Here is a 22,343-nt window from a genome sequence, read left to right on the forward strand (position 1 = left end):
AATTTACACTGAATAAAGTGAGATTAATTTTCAACAAGTTGGTTTAAACTGCTAATTTAATAATTATTAGACATCTAATCAATTTCTATCAATGTTAATAAAACGTTATTTGTGTGTTTTGTTGCTTGTGTCATATTGTTTTGTTTGTTTATTTATTTTTCAGACTGTCATTTTCCTGCTGCGACCAACCTGGTGTGAACAAAACTGCAGGACGAGAGTGTGTGCAGAAACAGTGTGTAAGTAGTTAACTGCTTTTCTATTGTGATATAAACGTGTTGCATTGGAATCATATTGTGCAGTACCAGAACCAGCACCAGCACCAGCAGCCTGTATACGTGCAGTGCAGTGCAGTGTAGTGGGCTGATCCAGGAGCAGCAGCTGCGGACGGAGCTCTCCACGGTGCTGAAACCGGCTCCTAATGTCGGAAAATACGGAGCAGACCTCCGTTATTAACCCCGCTGACCCGCAGAGCAGCGCCTGGCACCGAGCTGGGTGTCGCCTCAGCCTGGATCTGGACCGGTTGAGCTGAGCGTCCACACGCACACACACACGCACACGCACACACACTCCTCCTCTTCCTCCTCCTCCTCATCGCCCTGTCTGCTGCAGGAGCGTTCACACCAAATCTGTCAGGTCTGCAATTAAAAACCCTCCCATACATTTTTAAAGACTTGTTTTGTAACTTTGAGTTTTCTGCCAAGCAAAGAGGGAAAGAAAAGGAAAGAAAAGAAAGAAAGAAAAAGGAGGCGAGTTGAGTTGGCAGCGGTTCACTTGGTGACAGCTCCGGCCTCTCCCTCCCTCCTGTCCCACTTTAGGAGATGAAGGCCCCGAGGCTCAGACCAATAATCAGCCAATAAATAACAGCACAGACTGATACTTCAGAGAAAAGCTGCAGCTCCTCCATCAAATCCATTTATATACTACTGTACTTCACTAAATCCATGAATAAGACTTATTATTGATATCCCACCGAGTGTGAACCGGAAACACTCATTCATATGCAGCCACTACGGAACGATAGAAGTGGAGGTGGGAGAAGAAAAAAAAAAAATCAAGTAGCACAGTTTCATTTATTATCATTTTATTTTACCACACAGTTGGTTGAATACAAAGTTGAAAGACTTGAATTTTATGAAAAAAATAAAAATAAAATAAGAATAAATAAATAAATAAATAAATATCAGCAACACATGGGATCCCTTCATTTTCATGGACTATTAACATTAATTACAAAAAACAACACAATAAATACGTGCAACAATAATAATAATAATAATAATAATAATAATAATAATAATGATAATAATAATAACTTAGTCAACAGCAAAAATATTGAATTAAAATTCATTTTGAAATAAAAAATACATTTCAATGGCTCAAGAAGAAGAAGAAAAAAAGTTCATGAGAATAAATTAGAATAAAAAACAAAACAAAATAAAAAATAAAATGTTTGATTTCTTTTTTTTTTCTTGGAACAACTTGAAAACGTTTTGGCCCAGGTCAGATTCATAAGGTGTTGATTCAAATGTGCAAGTGTGTGTGTGTGTGTGCGTGTGTGCTGATGAAACGTACAGTGTCTCCCTGGGCCTCGCTGCTGCCTCTGTGGTCTCGTTGGGTTTTGCATAGATGCGAAACGATTGGGTTTTTTTGATCGATTTGATCGATTGATTATAGCTGGAGAACTGGATTCTTCTAAAACTAGGAACCCAACTAAGCAGCACATCGCTCTGACTGTCTCTCTCTTTTCAGAAATAAAGAAAACAAAAAATCACCACCAACCTCACAGGATGTGTGTGTTGATGTGTGTATGTGTGTGTGTGTGTGTGTGTGTGTGTGTGTGTCTGTGTGTGTCTGTGTGTGGAGCTGTAGCCAGTGATGTAGCTCGTGGGACTTAGCCTATAAATAAGTGGGTGAACTCTGACACTTCCTGTCATGTCATCAAAATGCAAACAAGCACCGATACAAACACAAACCACATTTTCAAAAACATCATAGAATTTGAACTTCCGGGTTCTCGATATGATGATTTTTGTTTGTTTTTTATTATTATTCTCATCATCAAATTCCCCTTTGATATCAATGAACTGGATCAGTTCTATTGCGCAGAATAAAAGAGAAGTGGGTTCAGGTGGATTTTCCCTCCACTACATCCCTGACTAGAGCGAGTTCAGTAAAATAAATAATCATAAATAAATAAATAAATGAATAAATACAAAAAAATAAAAAAAACACCTAGTGAACATTTTCTCCAGTGGACCAGCGGACCAGCGGCCGCGGATCGATGCTTGATTGTTGGGCTTCGCTTCTTCTCCTCCGTCTTAAAGGGATAGTTCAATGTCATGTCGACTAAGGGCTGGGAGAAGTTTCAGAGTCCTCCGTGGCTTCTCTGAGTTACAGGGGGTCTCGGCGTAGCAGTGCATGTCCATATGACAGTTGCAAATGGATACCAACTGTCTTCGTAACGAAAAGACACACCACACTCTTCCCGGTTCGTCCAATTTGACGAACCGGGAAGAGGAACTTCGAGAAGCTTCCGCTACAAAACAAGCTTGAAATATAGACTTAATTAAATTTTTTTCGGGACAATCTCGCATTTCAGGGCTTCAATACAAGACGGACATTACATACGAGCAGTATGGAGGTATTTGGATGTTTATTGGTGTGTCTTTTTGTTACGAAGACAGTTGGTATCCATTTGCAACCGTTATATGGACATGCACTGCTGCGCCGAGACCCCCTGTAACTCAGAGAAGCCACGGAGGACTCTGAAACTTCTCCCAGCCCTTAGTCGACATGAGGGTGAGTAGATAATGATAATTTCAATTTTGGGTGAACTATCCCTTTAACTTCTTTTTTTTTTTTTTTTTTTTTTTTTTTAATTGTGAAAAAACGCGTTGAGTTCATCGTACACCGGGGCCCGCTCGTGGTGTAAGTGCATGTCGTGGTGGTAAGGCAGGACGTTTTCAGAGTGAATGCCGCTCCGGGCCCCCCCCGAGGAGCCGAACACCAGGCCGTGGGCCCCCCCCGCGGCCCCCCCGCCCCCCCTGGAGCCGGGCAGGCCGGGGTAATGCATAGAGTCGCCTTGGTGCTTCAGGGAAAAGTTTCCGTTGACGCAGAGCGGCGGCGGCGGGCTGAGCGCGCCCTCGTACTCGGGGCTGTTGTACTCCGGGGAGCCGCCGCCGCCGCCCCCCCCGTACAGAGAGTCGTAAGCCGAGCAGTAGCCCGCGTGCGTCCGGCTCAGCGGATGCGAGTGCGAGTGCGAGTTCGAGCCCGGCTGGTGGCAGTGGGGGCTCGTGGACAGGCGCGCGCACTGGTACGGGTAGGAGTGCATGGAGAAAGAGCCGGACGCGTACCTGCCCCCCACCACCACGCCGCCCCCCTCCCCGCCCTGGTGGCACTGCTGCTCCGTGAGGAAGTTGCGGGAGTTGAGCTGCAGGCAGCCGGCCACCAGGTTGGTGGTGGGCTGCGACAGCCCCTTGCAGAGGGTCTGCACGTAGGCCACCAGGTCCGGCCGCTTCCCGGAGCGCAGGATCTCCGACAGCGCCCAGATGTAGTTCTTGGCCAAACGCAGCGTCTCGATCTTGGAGAGTTTCTGCGTCTTGGAGTAGCACGGCACCACTTTGCGCAGGTTGTCGAGCGCCGAGTTCAGGTCGTGCATGCGCGTCCGCTCCCGCGCGTTGGCCTTGACGCGTCGCATCCTGGAGCGCTCGATCCGCGCCTGCGTCATTTTACGCTTCTTGGGGCCTCGTTTCTTGGGTCTGTCCCCTCCTCCCCCCGTGTCGTCCCCTCCGTCGTCCCCGTCCTCCCCCTCCACGTCGTCGTCCTCGTCGTCTTCCCCCGCGTGCTCCGAGTGCGTCCGGCTGCCGCCTCGCAGGTCGTCGTCGTCGTCGTCGGCGTCCAGCAGCAGATCGTCGTCCCGCGCGTCGCGGTCATCCTCGTCCTTCAGCTTGTTGGGCTCGTCGCCGTCGCTGTCCTCGGCCCAGCCCGAGTATTTCTGCACGTCGGGGAGCAGCGAGGGGTCACTGAACAGCCGCGTCAACATGGTGGCTCTGGAGGGAGAGAGAGGAGGAAAGGAGAATGAGGCCTTCATTTCATTTCATTACCTTTACTTAAACTCTGAGATATATTGAGGAGTAGCCTCATTTACAATATAGCCGAGATGAAACACAAAACATATAAGGACAGATTAGAAGACAAGACATTTGAAACATACAAAAGCATATAACAGAATACCGGACGTTAAAGGTGGTTAAAGGATAAATTGAAACATACAGTAAGTGTAGTTAAAAGCAGGAGCAGTTAGAGGTAAAATAAGATGTAGTTATGGTTTTAAATTAATTGTCCTATTGATAAAAGTGAGGTAAGTTTCAAATGGTTTTGCAGAGTGTTCCAGGTTGTAGGTGCACAGGAAGAGAAACTATATGTATATACAGACAAACTATAGGCCTATATAGCCTAGACAAATAACCAAGTCCAGTTGCTTTCGATTTAAATTTCCTTGAGATAACTATGACCTGGACAAATGAGAATATTCACAGGCTATATATATACATACAGGAAGGTTACAACGAGTGAGTCAGGTCGATCAACCTCAATTTGTCCTTTTTGTCACGAAATAAATCTGAGCCATTATTTCTGCTCCAAAGGACAAAAAGGTTTGAACTTGGTGAAAATAATAATAATTAAAAATAATGAAAAAAAAATGGAAAAAGAGAGAAATCATCCCACAGCCAGACGGGTTCCCATTTAATTCCCTGCTGTCATCCGTGTTGCCCTGTCGCGTCCTCTCGCAGCGGGTCCCAGCGGCAGGGGCCACATTACAGGTCCCATGGGGGAGGGAGGGAGGGAAGCCCCCCCCCCTACTCTCACTCCTCCTGACGCCCATATATATATATATATATACACACACTCCTGGCTGCATTCCAGCACTATTCATCCACACCGCGCACCGCCACCTCTCCGCTCAGAGGATTGAGTTTAATTGATGGAGCTGAAGCTGCGTTTAAAGTCACAGCTGATGATTAAATTAAGGCTCATGGACGCAAAGAAAATAAAAGAAATAAAAATGAAAGAAAGCTATATGGTGGCCTGCGAGATGCAAACTTCGATTTGTAATAATAAAAATAATGATAAAGATAATAATTTGAAATGTTTTTTTAAAAATTGCAACAAAATCAGTTTTTGTTCAGCTTTAACGAACCAAAGTGAAACTATCAACAGTTTAATCAATAAGCAAAGTTAATTAAAATAAAATAAAATAAATGAATAAATGAAAGAAAAAGTAAAAAGAAAAGAAAAGAATAAATCAATCGATGAGCCTACCACTTGACCAGTAAACGCAGTGGATTAAAATCCGAGGCGGTGCAGGTGATGAGGTCTGTGACAGCTCCACTCAGCCTCCTCTCACTTCCCTCCACAACATGTTTCCTCATGCGCGCACGGCTGTGTGTGTGTAAGTGTGTATGTGTGTGTATAAGTGTGTGTGTTAAGTGTGAGTGTGTGAGTGCATCAGCAGCAGCAGACTGAGCTGGAGGTAAAGGAGCCTGTGATGGTTGGCTAATTATCTCGGGGGGGTGTGCCAGGGGCAAAATCTAGTTTTGAAATCTCGGGCTCGGGAGGTTTGCTCAATTAGAAAAAAAAAAAAAAACTCAACACAACAACGTTTAATTAACAGAGCGTGCTGCCTACACGAAATAGATTTCACACGTAATTCAGTATGCACGAGTGCATGATTTCAAAGCACCTTGTGTTTTTTTTAACAGATGGAAATCGCTTGTCTCCCTTTAGCTCTCGTTAAATATAAAAAACCCACAAAGTCGCGTTATAGTGGACAGACAGACAGAGAAGAGCCGCTGTCCCACCCTTTTCCTTTGCAACATGCAAATCATCGACAAAAAACATCAATAAATAAATCTCCTTATCTCCTTATAAAACCGAGATAGACACATTAACACATTTACACGCACAACGTAAAAACACATCTCATCCTCCACATTCTCTGTCTTTTGTTTCTCTGCTCCAACATCCAGACGCAGGAATCTCTAAATCAAATTAGTGTCCGATATGATCTATTTACAGCCTCACGCTGCCGCCGCCGCCGCCTGCTGCTGCTGCTGCTGCTGCTGATGATGATGATGATGGAGGAACGGGCGACTCCAACCTCTCTTTTGGTTGCCCGATTTTAGCGTTTTTAATCCAGGTGGGATTGGATGTCAAAAGTTGAAGGACACACACTCACACAGGAGGAGAGAAAGAGGGAGGGAGGGGGTCTATTTGTCCACAGCTCGGCCGTATAGAAATCCAATAAACTGACAAACATGTTGTTTTAAAGGTGCCAAGAGCAGAACAGACGCTGTGGATCCAAGTCACTGACATATGGATGGAGATGGAGACTCTATAGATTCACATCCACATGGACCGACGCCAGTGAGTGAACGTGTCTTAGATAGAGCCGATACACGATAAAAAAAAAGATGCATAAATAAAAGTGCATTATTAATCCAGCACAGCGCCATATTATTATTAAAGTAGCAGAAGAACCATTAATTGGATAATTTCTTTCTTTCTCTCCTCCATTTTGGAGCCGCTCTTCATCATCATCCTCATCTTTTTTTCTTTCTTTCTTTTTTTTTTTAAAAATAAGTGTTGTTGTTTCTGTTCGAACTCACCTCAGCTCGAGCTCTTCACAGGGGGTCGCAGGGAAGAGAGAGAGAGAGTGAAAGAGAGAGAGAGGAAGAGGAAGAAGAGAAAAAAAAAAACCCCGCGTTTCAGACCATCTTAACGGACCGACCGGGGCGAGCGACGCGCGTGATCAGCTGAGTGCGTGGTTGGAGGTGCGGGGTTGCAGGGGTTGCAGGTCCGAGTCCGTGGGTCTGGGTCCGTCGGTTGGTGGCTGCCTCCTCCTCCTCGCGCACTCGAATAAGCCTGAGCCTGAGAGCGAACGTGCGTCTTTCTTGGCGCGACTGACGCTGCGTGTGTGTGGATGCGTGAGGGAGTAAAGTGAGTGAGCATGTATGCATGTGTGTGTGTGTGTGTGTATGTGTGTGTGAGAGAGAGAGAGAGAGAGAGAGAGAGAGAGAGTGAGTGAGATGGAGAGCTACTGGGGACGGGGGTTACATACCAGCTAAGGCTGCGATGCCAGCGCGCGCCCATATGGCTGGCACGTCACCGGCAAGAGCCATCACATGAGGAGAGGCCGGTGATTGACATGCGCCCGCATTCAGAGAGATCTGGCCTCCCGGGGGAGAGAGACACAGAGAGAGAGAGAGAGAGAGAGAGAGAGAGAGAGAGAGAGAGGAGGTAGAAGAGGAGGAGGAGGTGGTGGTGGTGGTGGTGGAGGAGGAGGAGGAGGAGGAGGAGGGCTCCGCCATCTGTCACCGCGCTAGCGCTCACACAGCCAGAAAAAAAGGAGGAAAAACAGAAGAGAGAGAGAGGGAGAAAAAAATAAAATGGTGGAACAACAAAACTCATCATTGTTGACCCGCGAGGCTGCTTCAAGAGAAAAAAAAATCAAATGCTATTATATTATATTTATATATTATTATGTCTTTATATTTAAAGTCTCATTCACCTGCCAACTCAGTGTTTAATGGGATTTAACACGGAGCTGCAGAGCACAGGTGTAAATATACAATATACATACAAATTATAAATACACTGTGTGTGTGTGTGTGTCCAGCTCAGGGTCAAACGTCAAGTGTCTCAGCTGTAACATCCTGTAGTTTTATGAGCACAAAGGCGACAACACACTGATCCACTGTGACCTCCTCCTCCTCCTCCCTATAAAAACACATCCACAGGAGCAACCAATCAATCAATTATTTAATCAATCAATCAATCAATCAATCAATCAATCAATCAATCAATCAATCAATCAATCAATCAATCAATTATCAGCTGATTATCTGCTGTCACACACTCATAGACTCACTGACAAGTTCTCACTGTCAGAAGATCATGAATCACATTACATGAATGAACTCTTCTGATCTGTTTGGTTTGGTTTTGGTTTTGGTTTCCACCACATCTCTGGTTCAGGAGCAGTGGCAGGAGGAGAGGAGGGGGTGGTGGTGGTGGTGGTGGTGGTGGTGGGGTGGGTGTAGTAGGAGAAGTGGGGGTGGGGATGCATTATAAGTGCATTAAGGCTGTGGAACAGAAGGCATATTGTTTATTTATTTACCTAATTGGATCAAATTATGCTTCCATGTATTCAGAGGAACAACAACACAAACGCACCGTGATTTGTTGCTGTGACTCAATTGTGGCCGCAGAACTTCAACTGACCGGGCGGAGGAGGAGGAGGTGATGACCCCCCTACCCCCACCCCCATATCTACACCCCACCCCATATAATAGAAGCATATAATATAATACAATACAGGCCTCTCTCTGTGTGTGTTTTGACTGGTACAACGTGGTCTAAAGTGTGAAGATCAAGTGTTTCCTGGTCGCTGGGATCTGTCAGAGCTGCTGGTGTCTCCGAGTCAGCGACGCTGCAGCGGCCACAGACAGAGAGAGAGAGAGAGAGAGAGAGAGAGAGAGAGAGAGAGAGAGAGAGAGACACATAGAGATACAGTGAGAGGGACCCAGGTGTGCAGACCCACTAGGGATGGATGAGAAATGAGGAAGGGGTGTGTGTGTGTGTGGGTACGACGAGCTGGCAGAGGTGTCCAACGTCGTTCAGGAGGAGACGACGAGCATCATGGAAGAATCCCTCCCCACCAGTGACCTCCTCTTCCTCTTCCTCCTCCTCCTTGGTGTGCCCCCTCCTCCTCCTCCTCCTCCTCCTCCTCCTTCTCCTCTTCCTCCTCCTCCTCGGTGTGCCCCCTCCTCTGCATTGTGACCGTCCAGACTCAGAGATCTCTCTATTTAGCCGACATTAGTGGAGTTAATGTGGGAGAAATGAGCTCCATGACCGGCCGGTCCAACTTGGCAACGGGAGACGTTGGTCGGTCCGGGGCCGAGGGGAGAGGAGGAGGAAGAGGACAAGAGATGAGAGAAGAGGAGAGGAGGAGGAGAGATGAGGAGAGGAGAGGAGGAGATGAGGAGAGAAGAGGAGAGGAGAGGAGGAGAGGAGAGGAGAGGATAGGAGAGGAGAGGTGAGGAGAGGAGAAGAAGAGAGAAGAGCAGAGGAGGAGGAGGAGGAGAGGACAAGAGATGAGGAGAAGAAGAGAGGAGAGGAGGAGGAGGATGAGACGAGAGGAGAGGAAAGGAGAGGAGGAAGAGGACAAGAGATGAGAGAAGAGGAGAGGAGGAGGAGAGATGAGGAGAGGAGAGGAGGAGATGAGGAGAGAAGAGGAGAGGAGAGGAGGAGAGGAGAGGAGAGAAGAGGAGAGGAGGAGGAGAGGTGAGGAGAAGAGGAGAGAAGAGCAGAGGAGGAGGAGGAGAGGACAAGAGATGAGGAGAAGAAGAGAGGAGAGGAGGAGGATGAGACGAGAGGAGAGGAAAGGAGAGGAGGAAGAGGACAAGAGATGGAGAGGAGAGGAGGAGGAGAGGACAAAAGATGAGGAGGAGAGGAGAGGACAAGAGATGAGGAGAAGAAGAGAGGAGAGGAGGAGGAGAAGAGAGGAGAGTCTAGAGGAGGCGAGGAGAGGAGAGGATATAAGAGGTGAGGAGAGAGGAGGAGAGGAAGAGGGAGAAGAGAGGAGGAGGAAGAGGACAAAAGACAAGGAGAAGAGAAGAGAGGAGAAGAGAGGAGGAGAAGAGGAGAGGAGAGGAGAGCTGCTGATGGAGGCTCATCATGTCCTTGGGCCTGGATCACCTCCTTCTCCTCCTCTGCAGAGTGTGTGTGTGTGTGTGATGGTGATGGTGGGAGTGGGAGTGGGAGTGGGGGGTCATGCATGCGGGGTCGTCCTCCCGGGGGTCAGCAGCAGTGTGGCAGCTGTGGCCGAGGAGCCGCCGCCGTGATGCTGCACATTCACTAATGTGTCTCATCCCTTCTGGGACGACGAGGGGCTGGTAACCTGGCAACACCCCAAACCGTGGAGTGTGTTTGTTTATGTGTGTTTATGTGTGTGTCTCTCTGTGTGTGTGTGTGTGTGTGTGTGTGTGTGTGAGGGACAGTAGAGGGGCATCAAACCTCTCCAGCAGCCAAGTCGGTGCCCTATCCTACCTCAGCTGCACCGACCAGGGACAGAGAGGGAGGGGAGGGGAGGGGAGGGGGGAGGGGGTGAGGACTGCAGCTTCTCAACAAGTCCCAAACAACCTTCAGGTCACCTTGCCAAAATAAATGCTAAATGTCAACAGTGCGGCTTTGGCTTTAGCTTTAGCTTTTAGCCAGCCCAGCAGCAGCACCGGCCGGGGCAGGAGCAGCTCCAATCAGGGTGGGGGGCGCAAGAGGGGGCAGGGGGGGGGTGGGGGGCTTTGATGTGATATTGAAACGCAGAAGAAGAGCTTGTTTGGAATTATGATATTTCACAACGACTTTGCTTCCTGTTTGTCTGCGGATTAGCGCTAAGCGTCGGCCACCTGCTGTCGCTGCTGCCTCTTCATGGGGCTAAATGCACCTCATTAAAAATGCAAAAATGCAAAAAAGAAAAAAAAGAAGCTCGTCCCCTTTAAGATTTTCAAAATATCTCCCATCATCCCTTTATTTTTTCTTCTTCTTCCTCTTCTGTGGTCAAATGACACCCAATCGCCTCTCAAAGTCATCAAGCCACACCTCCACACCTTTGTCATCCTCCCTCCCTCTCTCCCTCCTCTCCTTCTCTCCTCCTCTCCTTCTCTCTCTCGCTGTCAGACATGTGAGGTGACGACCTGCACTTCACTTGTCTTTCTGGAAGAAGTGCAAACTTCTGCTGGCACAAATATGAAATACAGCACACACACACACTCTCCGTCCATGCACACACACTCTCCGTCCATGCACACACACACACACACACACACACACACACACAAACAGACCCACCCACCCCCCACCCCCCCTCTACCACCCCACCAGACTCCCGGACCCCATCTGCACTCTCCTCTCTCCAGCCCCCTAATTGCATATGCACAAATGCAAATGCCTATTAATTAATTACTTGACTAATTAGTGCAGTGGTATTTTAGAGCGATAAATCAAGTGGAGATGGGGGCCGAGGACGGGCGGGGGGCAGGGGGTGGGGGGTGAGGGAGGGGGCTGCACCGAGCTAGCATCCACAATGAACCCACACACCAGAGGGAGTGCTCCTACTGTACCCGTCCTGTGTGAGGAGGAGGAGGAGGAGGAGGAGGAGGAGGAGCACCACCCTGGAGCTTCTGAAAAATGCTGAAGAGCCTGAAGAGGAGAGGAGTCTACAACAGTGCAGGCAAAGTGCAGTATCTGCATTTTTTCCAATTTTTTATTGACCAATCAAAAGTGTGGCATATTCTCTTCAATCTGGTAGAATTTGATATTGGTACTGCTAGAATTTCAAGAGTTATTGGGCTTTTTTATTTTGCTGTCCATCCAAAAAAGCACTGTGAAACCAAGGCAAAGTGCAGTATCTGCAAAGAGTAGCCTACTGTACTCCCTACATTTACTGTATAATTCCATTGGAGTAAAACCAAGGCAAAGTGCCGTATCTGCACCAAAACCAAGGCAAAAGTGCAGTATCTGCCATAAAACTGTCAAAATTTAGTCAGAAAGTCAATTTAATTCAGTCCATCTTTATCTAATCAATTATAGACTTGGTAGTTATTCATAATTTGATGCTTAAACCTGACAATGAAAAACACAAAAAGCTGTTTTTCTCAGTCTGGCATTTTTACAGATACTGCACTTTGCCTTTGTATAGGGCAGTGTGGTTCCCAACCCCTTTTTCCTTGACCCCCCCCCCCATCCATCTACAACCTCTACCTGCACAGACACAATAAAAACTTTTATTTACAAAGATAAACAGTTGATAAAAAGTGGAGTCCTGCCATGGGTATGTTATTACAATGAGGAGCCCCATTCTGAATTATTAATCTGATCCTTTTTATTTTATCTTATTTTGTTTTATCTTTATTTTATCTTTCTGTCCATTTTCCTTTGTTGTTATCATGTCCCTCTAAGCAGGTAGGAGGATGTAGGTTTTTGTTCCTATTCTCTTTATTGTCTACATGATTTTGATTATCCAATTGGCTGTGTTTTGGGGATTTGAAAATTTCAATATGCACAAATATAATTTTGATAAGCTCACAACCTCAGAGCAGACAAACCTGAAACCTCTGACGCCCCAGGTTGGGAACCAATGGTCTAGATTAGGAGAAGAAGGAGAAGAAGAGGAGGAAATAATCAGATTGTGTAGGAGACGTGACCTCTGTCGTCTCCTGGCTCCGGTCCAAACCTGGCATCTCGCTGCTGAAAAACCTGGATTTTTCCTGGAGGAGGAACCACGGCAACTGTGAGGCTTTCACATGCACACACACACACACACACACACACACACACAACTGATGCATATTTATAGTGATATTGTTGTAAACCTTGTACAATAGTTCAATGAGCATAACAGTTGGCATCGTTTACGCAGTGATACTGATGTGATAATTGTGGCATCTGTGATTGGGAGGTGAATAATCCTGGCAGCCGTGGCGAGCTGTGTATCTGTGTGTGTCTCTATGTGTGTGTGTGTGTGTGTGTCTGTAGGTGTGCCAGCCCCCCCTCCCCACCACGATAGGTGCCCACGGAGATCTCCGGACTGAAATATTCATTCTTGTTTGCTCGCCCAGACAGTGTGGTCCTAATTGCAGCATCAGAAAGCTCCACCTCTCCTCTCCTCTCTCTCCTCGTCTGGCTCGGCTGCAGCGGAGACAAAACCTCATCTGGGGAGCAGGAGGCCTGCGTGAGTATGTGTGTGTGTGTGTGTGTGTGTCCTCCTCCTTCCTGGGGGTCGGTATAGATTTGCGTTTGGCTCGCTCTCCTTCCTCACTTCCTCCTTCTTCTCCATTCACAAACACGACGGCGGAGAAGGAGGAGGAGGAGGAGAGAGAGAGAGAGAGAGGAGAGGAGCTGGTCTTGTTGTCATCAGTCTGTCACCTTCATTCATCTCATCACATCACACTCTGCGACTTCACGCCTCATTCACTCTGCTTGTGTTGGAGTTGTGTTGACTATTGATCTCTGTCAACATGTCTGTGGGTTTGTCTGTCTGTCTGTGGATCTGTGTGTGTCTCTGTGTGTGTGTGTGTGTGTGTGTGTGTGTGTGTGTGTGTGGAGCTCCTGAGTTTTTTCATCAGTTCCCGTGCCAACCCAACCCGTGCCTGGCCAAGCTGAACCATCTTGTGGGATTTTTGGCTTTTAATTATAGTAAGAGAGGATTAATTATGGCAGTGGAAACAAGGGGGCATGCATTATTGATGCTATGAGTGAAGGGCTGGAGGGGGTAGAGGGTGCTAATTAAATCACTGCCCCACTGCCACGTCCTCTCTGTCTCTGCCTCCACCATGTCTTCCACCTGCTACATCTCCACCAGCAGCAGCAGCAGCAGCAGCAGCAGCACCCCACCCTAATTCACTCCTCACACATCCATCTCTTCTTCTCTCCACTTCTTCTTTGCCATCCCTCTCTCTCTCTCTCTCTTACCTTCTCTGGTCTCAGTCTCCTGGTCCTCATCGTGTGTCTCCGTCCTCCTCCTCCTCCTCCTCCTCCTGCAGAAGCCTCGGGCCTGTAACAGTTGTTGACGCTGATTTATCCATCTATAGTCGTCGACGTCCCTCAGCAGTGACAGCTTTTAAATTTAGCTTTCATCCCTAAATGAGCAGCTCAGTCTTCATTTCATCTCCATTAGTGAAGTGAAGCTCTCACTTCAGCAGCAGCACCAGGCAGCGTGGGACGAGGCGAGTCTGTTGTCTCATGTGTCTAAATGTGACTAAAGGCTGCCATCTACTGGAGACTCACTCATCACTCATCCTGTAACATCTCAGGAAGTGTCTGTCTGCAGGTGGTTTAACTAACAGACATCACCATGAAACTTCCCATTTTTATCACTTACATTAAGACAAATATATTTTCTATTGCAAGTTTTGTCAAATTGTATGTTTAAACATGTAAATAAGGCAATATCTAATGAAACATGCGCTAATTTGCATACATTATTCAAAAATCTTGTTTTATTTTGTTGACATATTAGAGTCAGAAGTTTTTACAGAGGGGATTTTGGATATCTCTTTTTATCACTCTGTAAATGAGAAAATACTGACACCAGCCCTAAAAAAAATCCAAATTCTCCATGTTTTTAGGAATAAAATGTTGTATAAATCAGGCTTTGAATGATATATCAACACTCCCCTCTGTAAAAACCTTCAGAATATAGAAAGGGATCAAACTGGAAGGTTTGGTGGATGCAAGTGCTGCTGAAGTGGAGATTTCTAGGTCAGAGTCTGAGGAAAAACTCAGGAAAAACTTTAAGGACTTGTACTGTAAAATTCCATAGATTGTTAATGTAAATCGTACTTTTACAATTGGTTGCGGATACGGAGGAAATGACCATTTTTTGAGCTACATCACTGTTCTCTCAGGAGAGAGAGAGCTTTACAATGATACCTGACATGACATAACAAGCACAGCACAGTATGTCACATAGCTGTTTAGGAGAATTTAGGAGAATTCTACTGACGAAAGAGACAAAATGAAGTAAAACAAAAACCTTAATGTGGATGTTCTACCGTTTCTTTTGACTTTTCTGAAGGAATACATGTTAAGGAAGAAAAATAGCCCAAAATCTCAAAATTGATCAGTGCATGAAAAAACAGTATTTTAGCCTGTAGTGTCTCGCCTTAAAAATGCAGAAGCACACATAAGTAAAAAATAAAAGTGCAAAAAACTTGAAATGAAGTTACATTTATTAATTATTAGTAAGAAATAAAGCAGAAACTTGACAGTGTTTCTCCATTATGTCCTAATGTTTTGCTCCATACGTTCACAAGACCACAGGACACTTCTCTATCTACGCTTCTATCTCAACCCTCTGCACTCTTCTGTGGCCACTGGTTTATTAACAGTTACCAAACTTAATTATTTATTTTCTTATTTAGATTGAAAAGTAAAGTTGGTCCAAAAAAAAGTCAGATTTGAACTCATTAACCACTACAGTAGGACTGAACCTACAGTATGTTGTGTGTGCTCCACCAGGAAACTTCAGTTCAAAGTGCTGCGTACACCTAGATTGATTCTTTATATTTTTTTTATTATTGACATGATTCATAATTTGATAACAAGGCACAATGATAAAATCTACAAAGACTTTTTAATAGTCTCTGTTCTTACATATTTCTGAGGTACTACAGTGAAAGTTCTTACAACTGAGGTGCTTGTATTGAACTTTATTTATCTTTTCTCTAACTGACAGTGGAGTTTGTGCTGAAAACAGGAAACAGTGCACGGTTTTAAAATGAGCTACATGGGGTTTCACATCTGTAACGGTTTGATCTGACAGACTGAAACCTAGTTGTAAATATTCACACTGGATTTAAAAAAAAAAGTCCCCCATGCACCCTTAAAACTTATTTTTATTCTTTGGCTTTTAACTCAGTGTGAAAGTTGTGTGACCTCTGTCTTTCCATACTCATTTTTATTGTTTTTTTAATCTCTTTGTCCTTTTCTGGCTCCCATTAACTTATTTTTTTATTATTTAGTATTTTAAATTCTTGTTATGTGTTTTCTAACAGTGCTCTATTTCCTGTTAGTCACTGTGCAGCACTTTCGTAAACTTTTATGTTTTGAATATGTGCTATATAAATAAAGTGGATTGGACTGGATTTCTTCATGCCGATCTCCTCTGACTGGAAACGGACTGAGCATGAACCAGCACCACCAAGTACATTTCATTTTCTTGAAACCCTTTTCTTTTAAAGTCTTTTAAACCTCCTGTTGCCCTCTCTGTCTCTTCTCTGACGTCTCTTCTCTCTTTGTTCTTTCTCTTATTTTTCCGGGATGAAAGAGAAACACATTCCAGGAGGATCCTGGCTGCTCGGAGCCTGATGCTACAACAACAACACTGCAGCTGTGGAGTAAATCTCCTCTCTCTGTTCTCTTCACCTGCCTCAGCTCAGGGCTCTTTGACTCAAGTGTGTGTGTCTGTGTGTGTGTGTGGAGATGCAGCACAGACGACCTGTTGGCTGCAGAAACCGACATCTACTCACACAACAAGGGTCTGAAGCCAAACACGCACACCTACTACAACAGAGCAGGAGTAAAAAAGCTTTGAGATGCATAGACTTAGAGACTTCATTGTCACTGTCATAACAAAAACTATGAGTTTAGCATCTTTAATCGACAGTGAAAGCAAAAAACACATTTTTACAGCTCGTGTCTTCGCTAATTTATTTGTTAAAAGTCCACGCAGACAAGACAGGAGTTGCTTAAGCAGCAACTTCAGAGACAAGAAGCTGAGGATCAATAGATTCTTTGAGCAACTTGTACATTTTCTGCATCTTTGACTTCTAATTGGACGAGAAGAGATCAAACTAATCCATTAAGTATCACGTTATAAACTGTAATTACACCCGCAGACCAGCAGGTGGTGCACACACATCTGTCATCACCACACAAAATGCAACACACACACACACAGACAGACACACACTGAGGATGATGAACCTGCCAGTTCCCAGGTGTATCGGTCTATAGCTGTTGATGTGAGGGCTGTTGTGTGATGGTATGTTGTTATAGAACTGAATGGGGGTTCAGGTAGATGCAGCTGTGACAGGACAAAGCCTCTCTGTGATCTGATTAAAGGGACATTTCACCTGTTGGATTGATGCTCGTAGTTTTAGTAGTAGTAGTTTATTCGATTTTACACAAATTGTTTACAGTTGAGCATCAATCACAATCAGTCATTAGATCAACTAGTTCATGAATAGATCGAAAAGGTGTAGGCCGAAGCTATCTAGCTTATAAATGCCTATACCCTTTAATTCATTATTTCAGCAAATCCATTAGAGCTCTTAATGGTTTCAGATTCATAGAAAGAAACATGTATCCAATAATTAACAAATGAAGCCAAAAAATAAAATAAATGAATAACTTAACAGTATTACAGTTGCAATCAACACCCAATTAATTAATCCTGTTTATAGCTTTCTATCATACTATGTTTTAATCTATTTCTAAATTGTGTTATGTTTTTGCTTTGTTTGAGATCCTCTGTCAAGCTATTCCACAGTTTTACTCCCGCCACTTAATGTACAGTAGTATTTATTCTTGGTTGTTTCAAGTTAAGTTTCCCTCTTAGCTCATATCTCCCCTCTCTTTCCTTGAACATTTCTTGAATATTATTAGGGAGTAAATTATTCTTGGCTTTGTATATTATCTGTGCAGTTTTAATTTTTTACTAAGTCAGCAAACTTCAATACTCTCCATTTGATAAACAGATTATTGGTGTGGTGGTTGTATCCTGCATGATTTACTTTTCTTTTTTTTTGCAGCTAGACTCAGATTCAGAGGACAGAGCGGGGACATTGTCTGCAGGAGGTCTGTGGTCGTCCTGACAGGGACGGCTTTGTCAAGAAGACGCCTCATATTTGAGGAGATAGAGTTACACACTTTCCCCCTCAATCTGTTTTGTTTTGTACTTTGGAGAACCTCCAGTGTGGTGAACATTTTGTACAGCATGTCCCCAACTTGCTGCTGGAGTTATTACCCAGCCTGGTGCTCGGTGCTCGGTTCTCTCTCCGGTGCTGGAAGTGTGTGATCCATCTTCAGGAAGTTTTTTTTTTTTCCTCTGCTTCTGCCAAACGCTGTGATGTCATGACGAAATGTCTAAAATCTAAATTTAGACGCATCACACACACACACACACACACACACACACACACACACACACACACACACACACACGGGTCTGTACGTATAGATGAGCTCAACCAACATCAGCACACAAACACACACACATACATACAGCAGCCTCAAGTAACACATCAGGCTTAAAGGGATTGTTCAACATTTTGGCAAAGTGGCCCATTGCCATAATCCCTATAGTCATAGCAGTAGGTTCGTTACCTTTAATTGTCGGTGCAAGCTATTTTTAGAACGGCGGAGCAGAGCCGCGAGCTGCTCAGAGCTACGCTATGGAGGCTTGATGAGGGAAACCAAGAAATCCCATGAGCCTCCGTAGCGTAGCTCTGAGCAGCTCACGGCTCTGCTCCGCCGTTCTAAAAACAGCTTGCACTGACAATTAAAGGTAATGAACCTACTGCTATGACTATAGGGATTATGGCAATGGGCCAATTTGCCAAAATGTTGAACTATCCTTTTAATTAGTAGAGGTACAAACACACACACACTCCTCCCCCCAGGGGTATTCAAATCCACAAGCACACTGTAGGGGGGCTGTTACATAACAAATGTGCAAATACCAGATCAGATATGAAGCAGTGAATTAAAGTGGCATCATCATCATCATCATCATCATCATCATCATCAGGACAGAGGAAACACAACACAGGACGTTAGGAGTGGAGGGATAATCCATTTACGCATGAATGAGTTCCACACAGAGACGAGTGGCCGTTCAGGTTTCTAATCAGACTTTGTCAGACAGTGTGTCAACAATTTTGTTACGGGGCGTGAGGATTTGACACGCTGTGACGTGTGTGTGTGTGTGTGTGTGTTGGTAGATGTGTGAGCTCACCTGACAGTGTGTCACTCAGCTGATCCACACAGGTGCAGGAGGAGGAGGAGGAGGAGGAGTGTGTTTATACAGTTTAATCCGACTGCTGTGATGGAGCAGACGGGGGCAGAACAGATCTCCCCCAGGACCCAGAACAGACCGTGTTGTCTGAATTTACAACAATCTGATCTACTGGTGTCCTAAATCTGCCTCTCTGGTGCTCTAATCCAGCCAGTGGGTCTGTGACCTATAGCTGCAGCGTGAGATTTTCTGTTACTATATAAGTTATTTAAAGCAGATATCAGTGGCACGGCCGTTTCGGCTAATGCTGTGTTCAAGGCAGGCTTTTGAAACCGTAAGTTACAGCTTCAAGTCACAACTACGACTTGGTAGCGTTCCAGGTAACCCGTAGCTCGTGTTTTTACCGTCCTGTTGTCTGTGAAAGTTCCCTATAACGGCCACTCGTAACTTCCGACCCGTGAACTCGTACCAGATCGAACTGGTATGACTTCACAGGAAGGAAAAACACAAAGTACGAGTTTCCTTGAACGCACCATGAGTTAGCAGCCCCCGCCCTTGTCAGGCATCAATTGGTCCTCGTGCTACGTCACCACATTCACGCGCATCCCTTGGCTGCACACACAGCCCTTCATGCCGTTCTCTCCCCTCATTGGATAACACTTGTATCCCACAAGGAAAATTTTCTCCTCGGGTTACAGCAGAGCAGAGTGACGGAGAGACTCGTGTTTAGGCTGAAATACTTCATGTAAGTGATTGCTGACGGAAAATAGGACTATTTAGGACTTATATTAACAAAAACATTCCACTGATATCTGCTTTAATGTGCAGCAAACCTGGATGAAATGAGATTTCTTATTTGTAGACTACAGTATTTTACTTACTTTACTTTACCAAATTTGACTAAACTTAACTTAGCCTAATCTAATTTAACTTAACTTGGTAACACTTTATAATAAGTACACACTATTAAGCATTTGTTAAGCATGAAATACTGAATTCATCATTTGTAATGTGTGACTACTCATTAATATGTAGTTTATAAACACAATTAAAAATGTTTTACTCATCATTGATAAGCACTAACTGTATTATAAACTGCATACTAATGAATATTCATGCGTTACAAATGATGAATTCAGTATTTCATGCTTAACTAATGCTTAATAGTGTGTACTTATTATAAAGTGTTACCCTAACTTTACTTTACCAAATAAGACTAAACTTAATTTAGCATAATCCAATTTAACTTAACTTAACTTAACTTAACTTAACTTAACTTAACTTAACTTAACTCGACTCGACTTCATCACCACTTTGGACCTTTGAAGAACAACAATTTAAAAGTTTTATTACATCACACTTAACTTCCAGGTGATCTGCACAACCTTATTTTAATTATTGTTAAGGTTTTTATTTGTTAATTATTTCTTCACACTTTTATGTTCAAGATCAACACAGATCTTACCTTATCTTGTCTTGGCCACAGTGTCAGGGAGGTCTCTATACCTCTGTATAAGGTTGAATTAATGAATGAATATATGAGTGGTTAAGACCATCACAATTTATATGAACTACAGAGTTTTCTCTCTCTCCTATAGTTGTTTATTCAGTTTATTGTGCTTAAAGATAAAAGTCACAGCACACAACAGAGCGAGTTCCTCAGTAAAGCTGCTTCTCATTTGCATGCTGCCATGTTGGGAGGTGGTGGTGGTGGGGGGGTCCAGTCTTCACTTCCTTGACCTACTGTGCCGCCCACCTTCAAGCTGGACACTCGCTGCCTGCAGGCCCGACACCAGCGCCGCACGCAACTACTTAAACCGAGGCCATTTTTAGGTTTGTGTCAGTGCCAGAGAAACACCGTGTTCCCAATTTCCCTGAGAAATCTACTTTGTATGAACAACAAAGAGGCCGGCGGCTGGAGGAGCGCATCTTTTTTTCTTTTTTTTTTTTTTTTAAATCACAGCTTCCTTTACACAGTTTCAAACATTGTACTCTTTAACCCTCAGAGAGCATGGAGGCCGCTACAGGAAACACAGGTGTGACGGGAGCGGAAAAAAACACCACGACACAGCAGCACAGACTCTGATTGGTTGGATTTTGCAACTTTGCACCAATGAAGTTCACTCTGCACACTCTCAACCTGTGAGTATGCATCAATATTAAAAATAAATCATATTATTTAACCATTATCTGATCTTTTAGTATCATTTATATCAGCTGTCCTGAAGTCTGATTGTCTGTCCGTTCCCAACAATTGTTTATTTTATTTTGGTCTACAAAGGTCAAATCAAAAAAAGTTTTTTTTTTTCTTTCTTATTTAAAGTTCAACATTTTTTGACAGGAACGTGCATCAGCGGTTTTGCATGAATTTACCTCTAAAACAACTCTGTCTGGTAACGTTCTGTTATTATCTCATAGCGTGCTGAATGTGCAGGTCACAACTTGCCCACCAGAGCGTTTTGGAGTTGTTGGATTGTGTATTTGATGAGTTTGATGAAGGAAACCAAGAAATCCCATTAACCTCCGTAGCGTAGCTCTGAGCAGCTCATGGCTCTGCTCCGCCGTTCTAAAAATAGCTTGCACCGACAATTAAAGGTAACAAACCTACTGCTATGACAATAGTCCAATTTGGCAAAATGTTGAGCTATCCCTTTAAATCATGTAAAGTTATAGCTCCAACTCTGAACCTTCATCTTGAACTTGTAGTTGCTTCTGGTAAACTGACCAATCAGAGTCCATCCGAGGGCAGAGGGGACATAGCTGATGTAGCCTGCACTATTTGAAACATAATATTTTTAATAAACACTGAAGCACGTGAATCTATTCAAGACGTGGACACCAAGACGAAGGTCAATGTGTCCTTTCAAATTCCCCACGCTCATTTCATCCTTTTATATCCCATAACTTTCCTCCCTTGATCCTCAAACTTGGGCTTGATTTTTGCCAGAGAATTGTGATTATTTTTGGAGATTAGATGTCTCACAGCTGATCATCCGGTTTATGTTTACCGTGCCAGACTTGCACTTGCTTGTTCAGCCTGTGTTTGATGATTTTTTTTATTTTTTATTTTTTTTAAATGTTCGTTCCAGTTTTATCTTTGGCTCGATCGTCTTCACGGATTCTTTCCCCAAGGTTCATGGACCAAAACTCCCTTTGATTTTAATTATACAAACAAAGTTGAATAGAATACAACAAAAAACTTAATTGTCCAATTGTGATTATAAACAGATCAGCATATGTCAGTGGAACAGATACAACTATTATTTTTGATGAGCTGAAACTTAATTGCTGCAAAAACTCACAACACAACAGAAGTTGTCTGTGTCTTAGCATGTGTTTTCTTTACTTGCAGTGCACTGAGCTCCCTGGGCCACCGTAGTTTCCCCTGAAGATGAAGCAGGAATACGCAGCTTCGCCAATAGATGCAGCTAAATCCTGCAGACTGGCCCTTTAAAAAATTCTCAAACTTTGCTCTATCTACCTGACAGTGACATCGGCTCGTGATGCGGACATGTAATACATCACCTGTTTGTTCAGAGAGCTCACAAAACAAACACGATGTTCACCACACATTAACTCAGAGGTCAGGGTGAGTCTAGTTTTACCTGGATTACAATGGTCCACCTGTGTTTACCTGCTCCATGATTCATAAATAACAGCTTTGTGTTCCCTCATTGCATTTCCCTTCAAAATAAAACACCTTCCTCTGTTTAATCATCATCATCATCTTATCATTTGACCTGCAGTGTCTGGTTTCATTTCATGA

General features: G+C 44.3%; 1 protein-coding gene and 1 long non-coding RNA gene across 3 annotated transcripts in view; both read right to left on the minus strand.

Moving 5' to 3' along the window:
* The window catches only part of LOC146982431 (uncharacterized), a 101,525-nt gene extending 83,520 nt beyond the window's left edge, over window positions 1–18,005 (minus strand). The window contains exon 1 of the long non-coding RNA XR_015036258.1: window positions 17,864–18,005. This is a non-coding gene — a long non-coding RNA (uncharacterized LOC146982431). The remainder of the gene's footprint in view (window positions 1–17,863) is intronic.
* LOC146982434 (neurogenic differentiation factor 2-like) lies at window positions 2,848–6,842 on the minus strand. Of its 2 annotated transcripts, none has more exons than XM_085783431.1 (2): window positions 6,669–6,842; window positions 2,848–4,049 (listed from the first exon to the last, which is right to left on the minus strand). In XM_085783431.1, the coding sequence occupies exon 2, from the start codon at window positions 4,040–4,042 to the stop codon at window positions 2,876–2,878; it is 1,167 nt and encodes a 388-aa protein (XP_085639557.1). In that variant the 5' UTR covers window positions 4,043–4,049; window positions 6,669–6,842; the 3' UTR covers window positions 2,848–2,875. The 2 variants fall into 2 exon arrangements, with proteins under 2 accessions (XP_085639557.1, XP_085639558.1); XM_085783432.1 differs by lacking the exon at window positions 6,669–6,842 and adding an exon at window positions 5,323–5,460.
* Window positions 18,006–22,343: the final 4,338 nt, after the last annotated feature.

Source organism: Trachurus japonicus, chromosome 8 (genome assembly GCF_045865225.1).
Source record: "Trachurus japonicus isolate A0001 chromosome 8, Traja_1.0".
Lineage (NCBI taxonomy): Eukaryota > Metazoa > Chordata > Actinopteri > Carangiformes > Carangidae > Trachurus > Trachurus japonicus.

What these genes read in the sequence shown, in the direction of transcription:
- LOC146982434 (XM_085783431.1), bottom strand. Translation starts at nt 4,042, where the DNA reads ATGTTGACGCGGCTGTTCAGTGACCCCTCGCTGCTCCCCGACGTGCAG.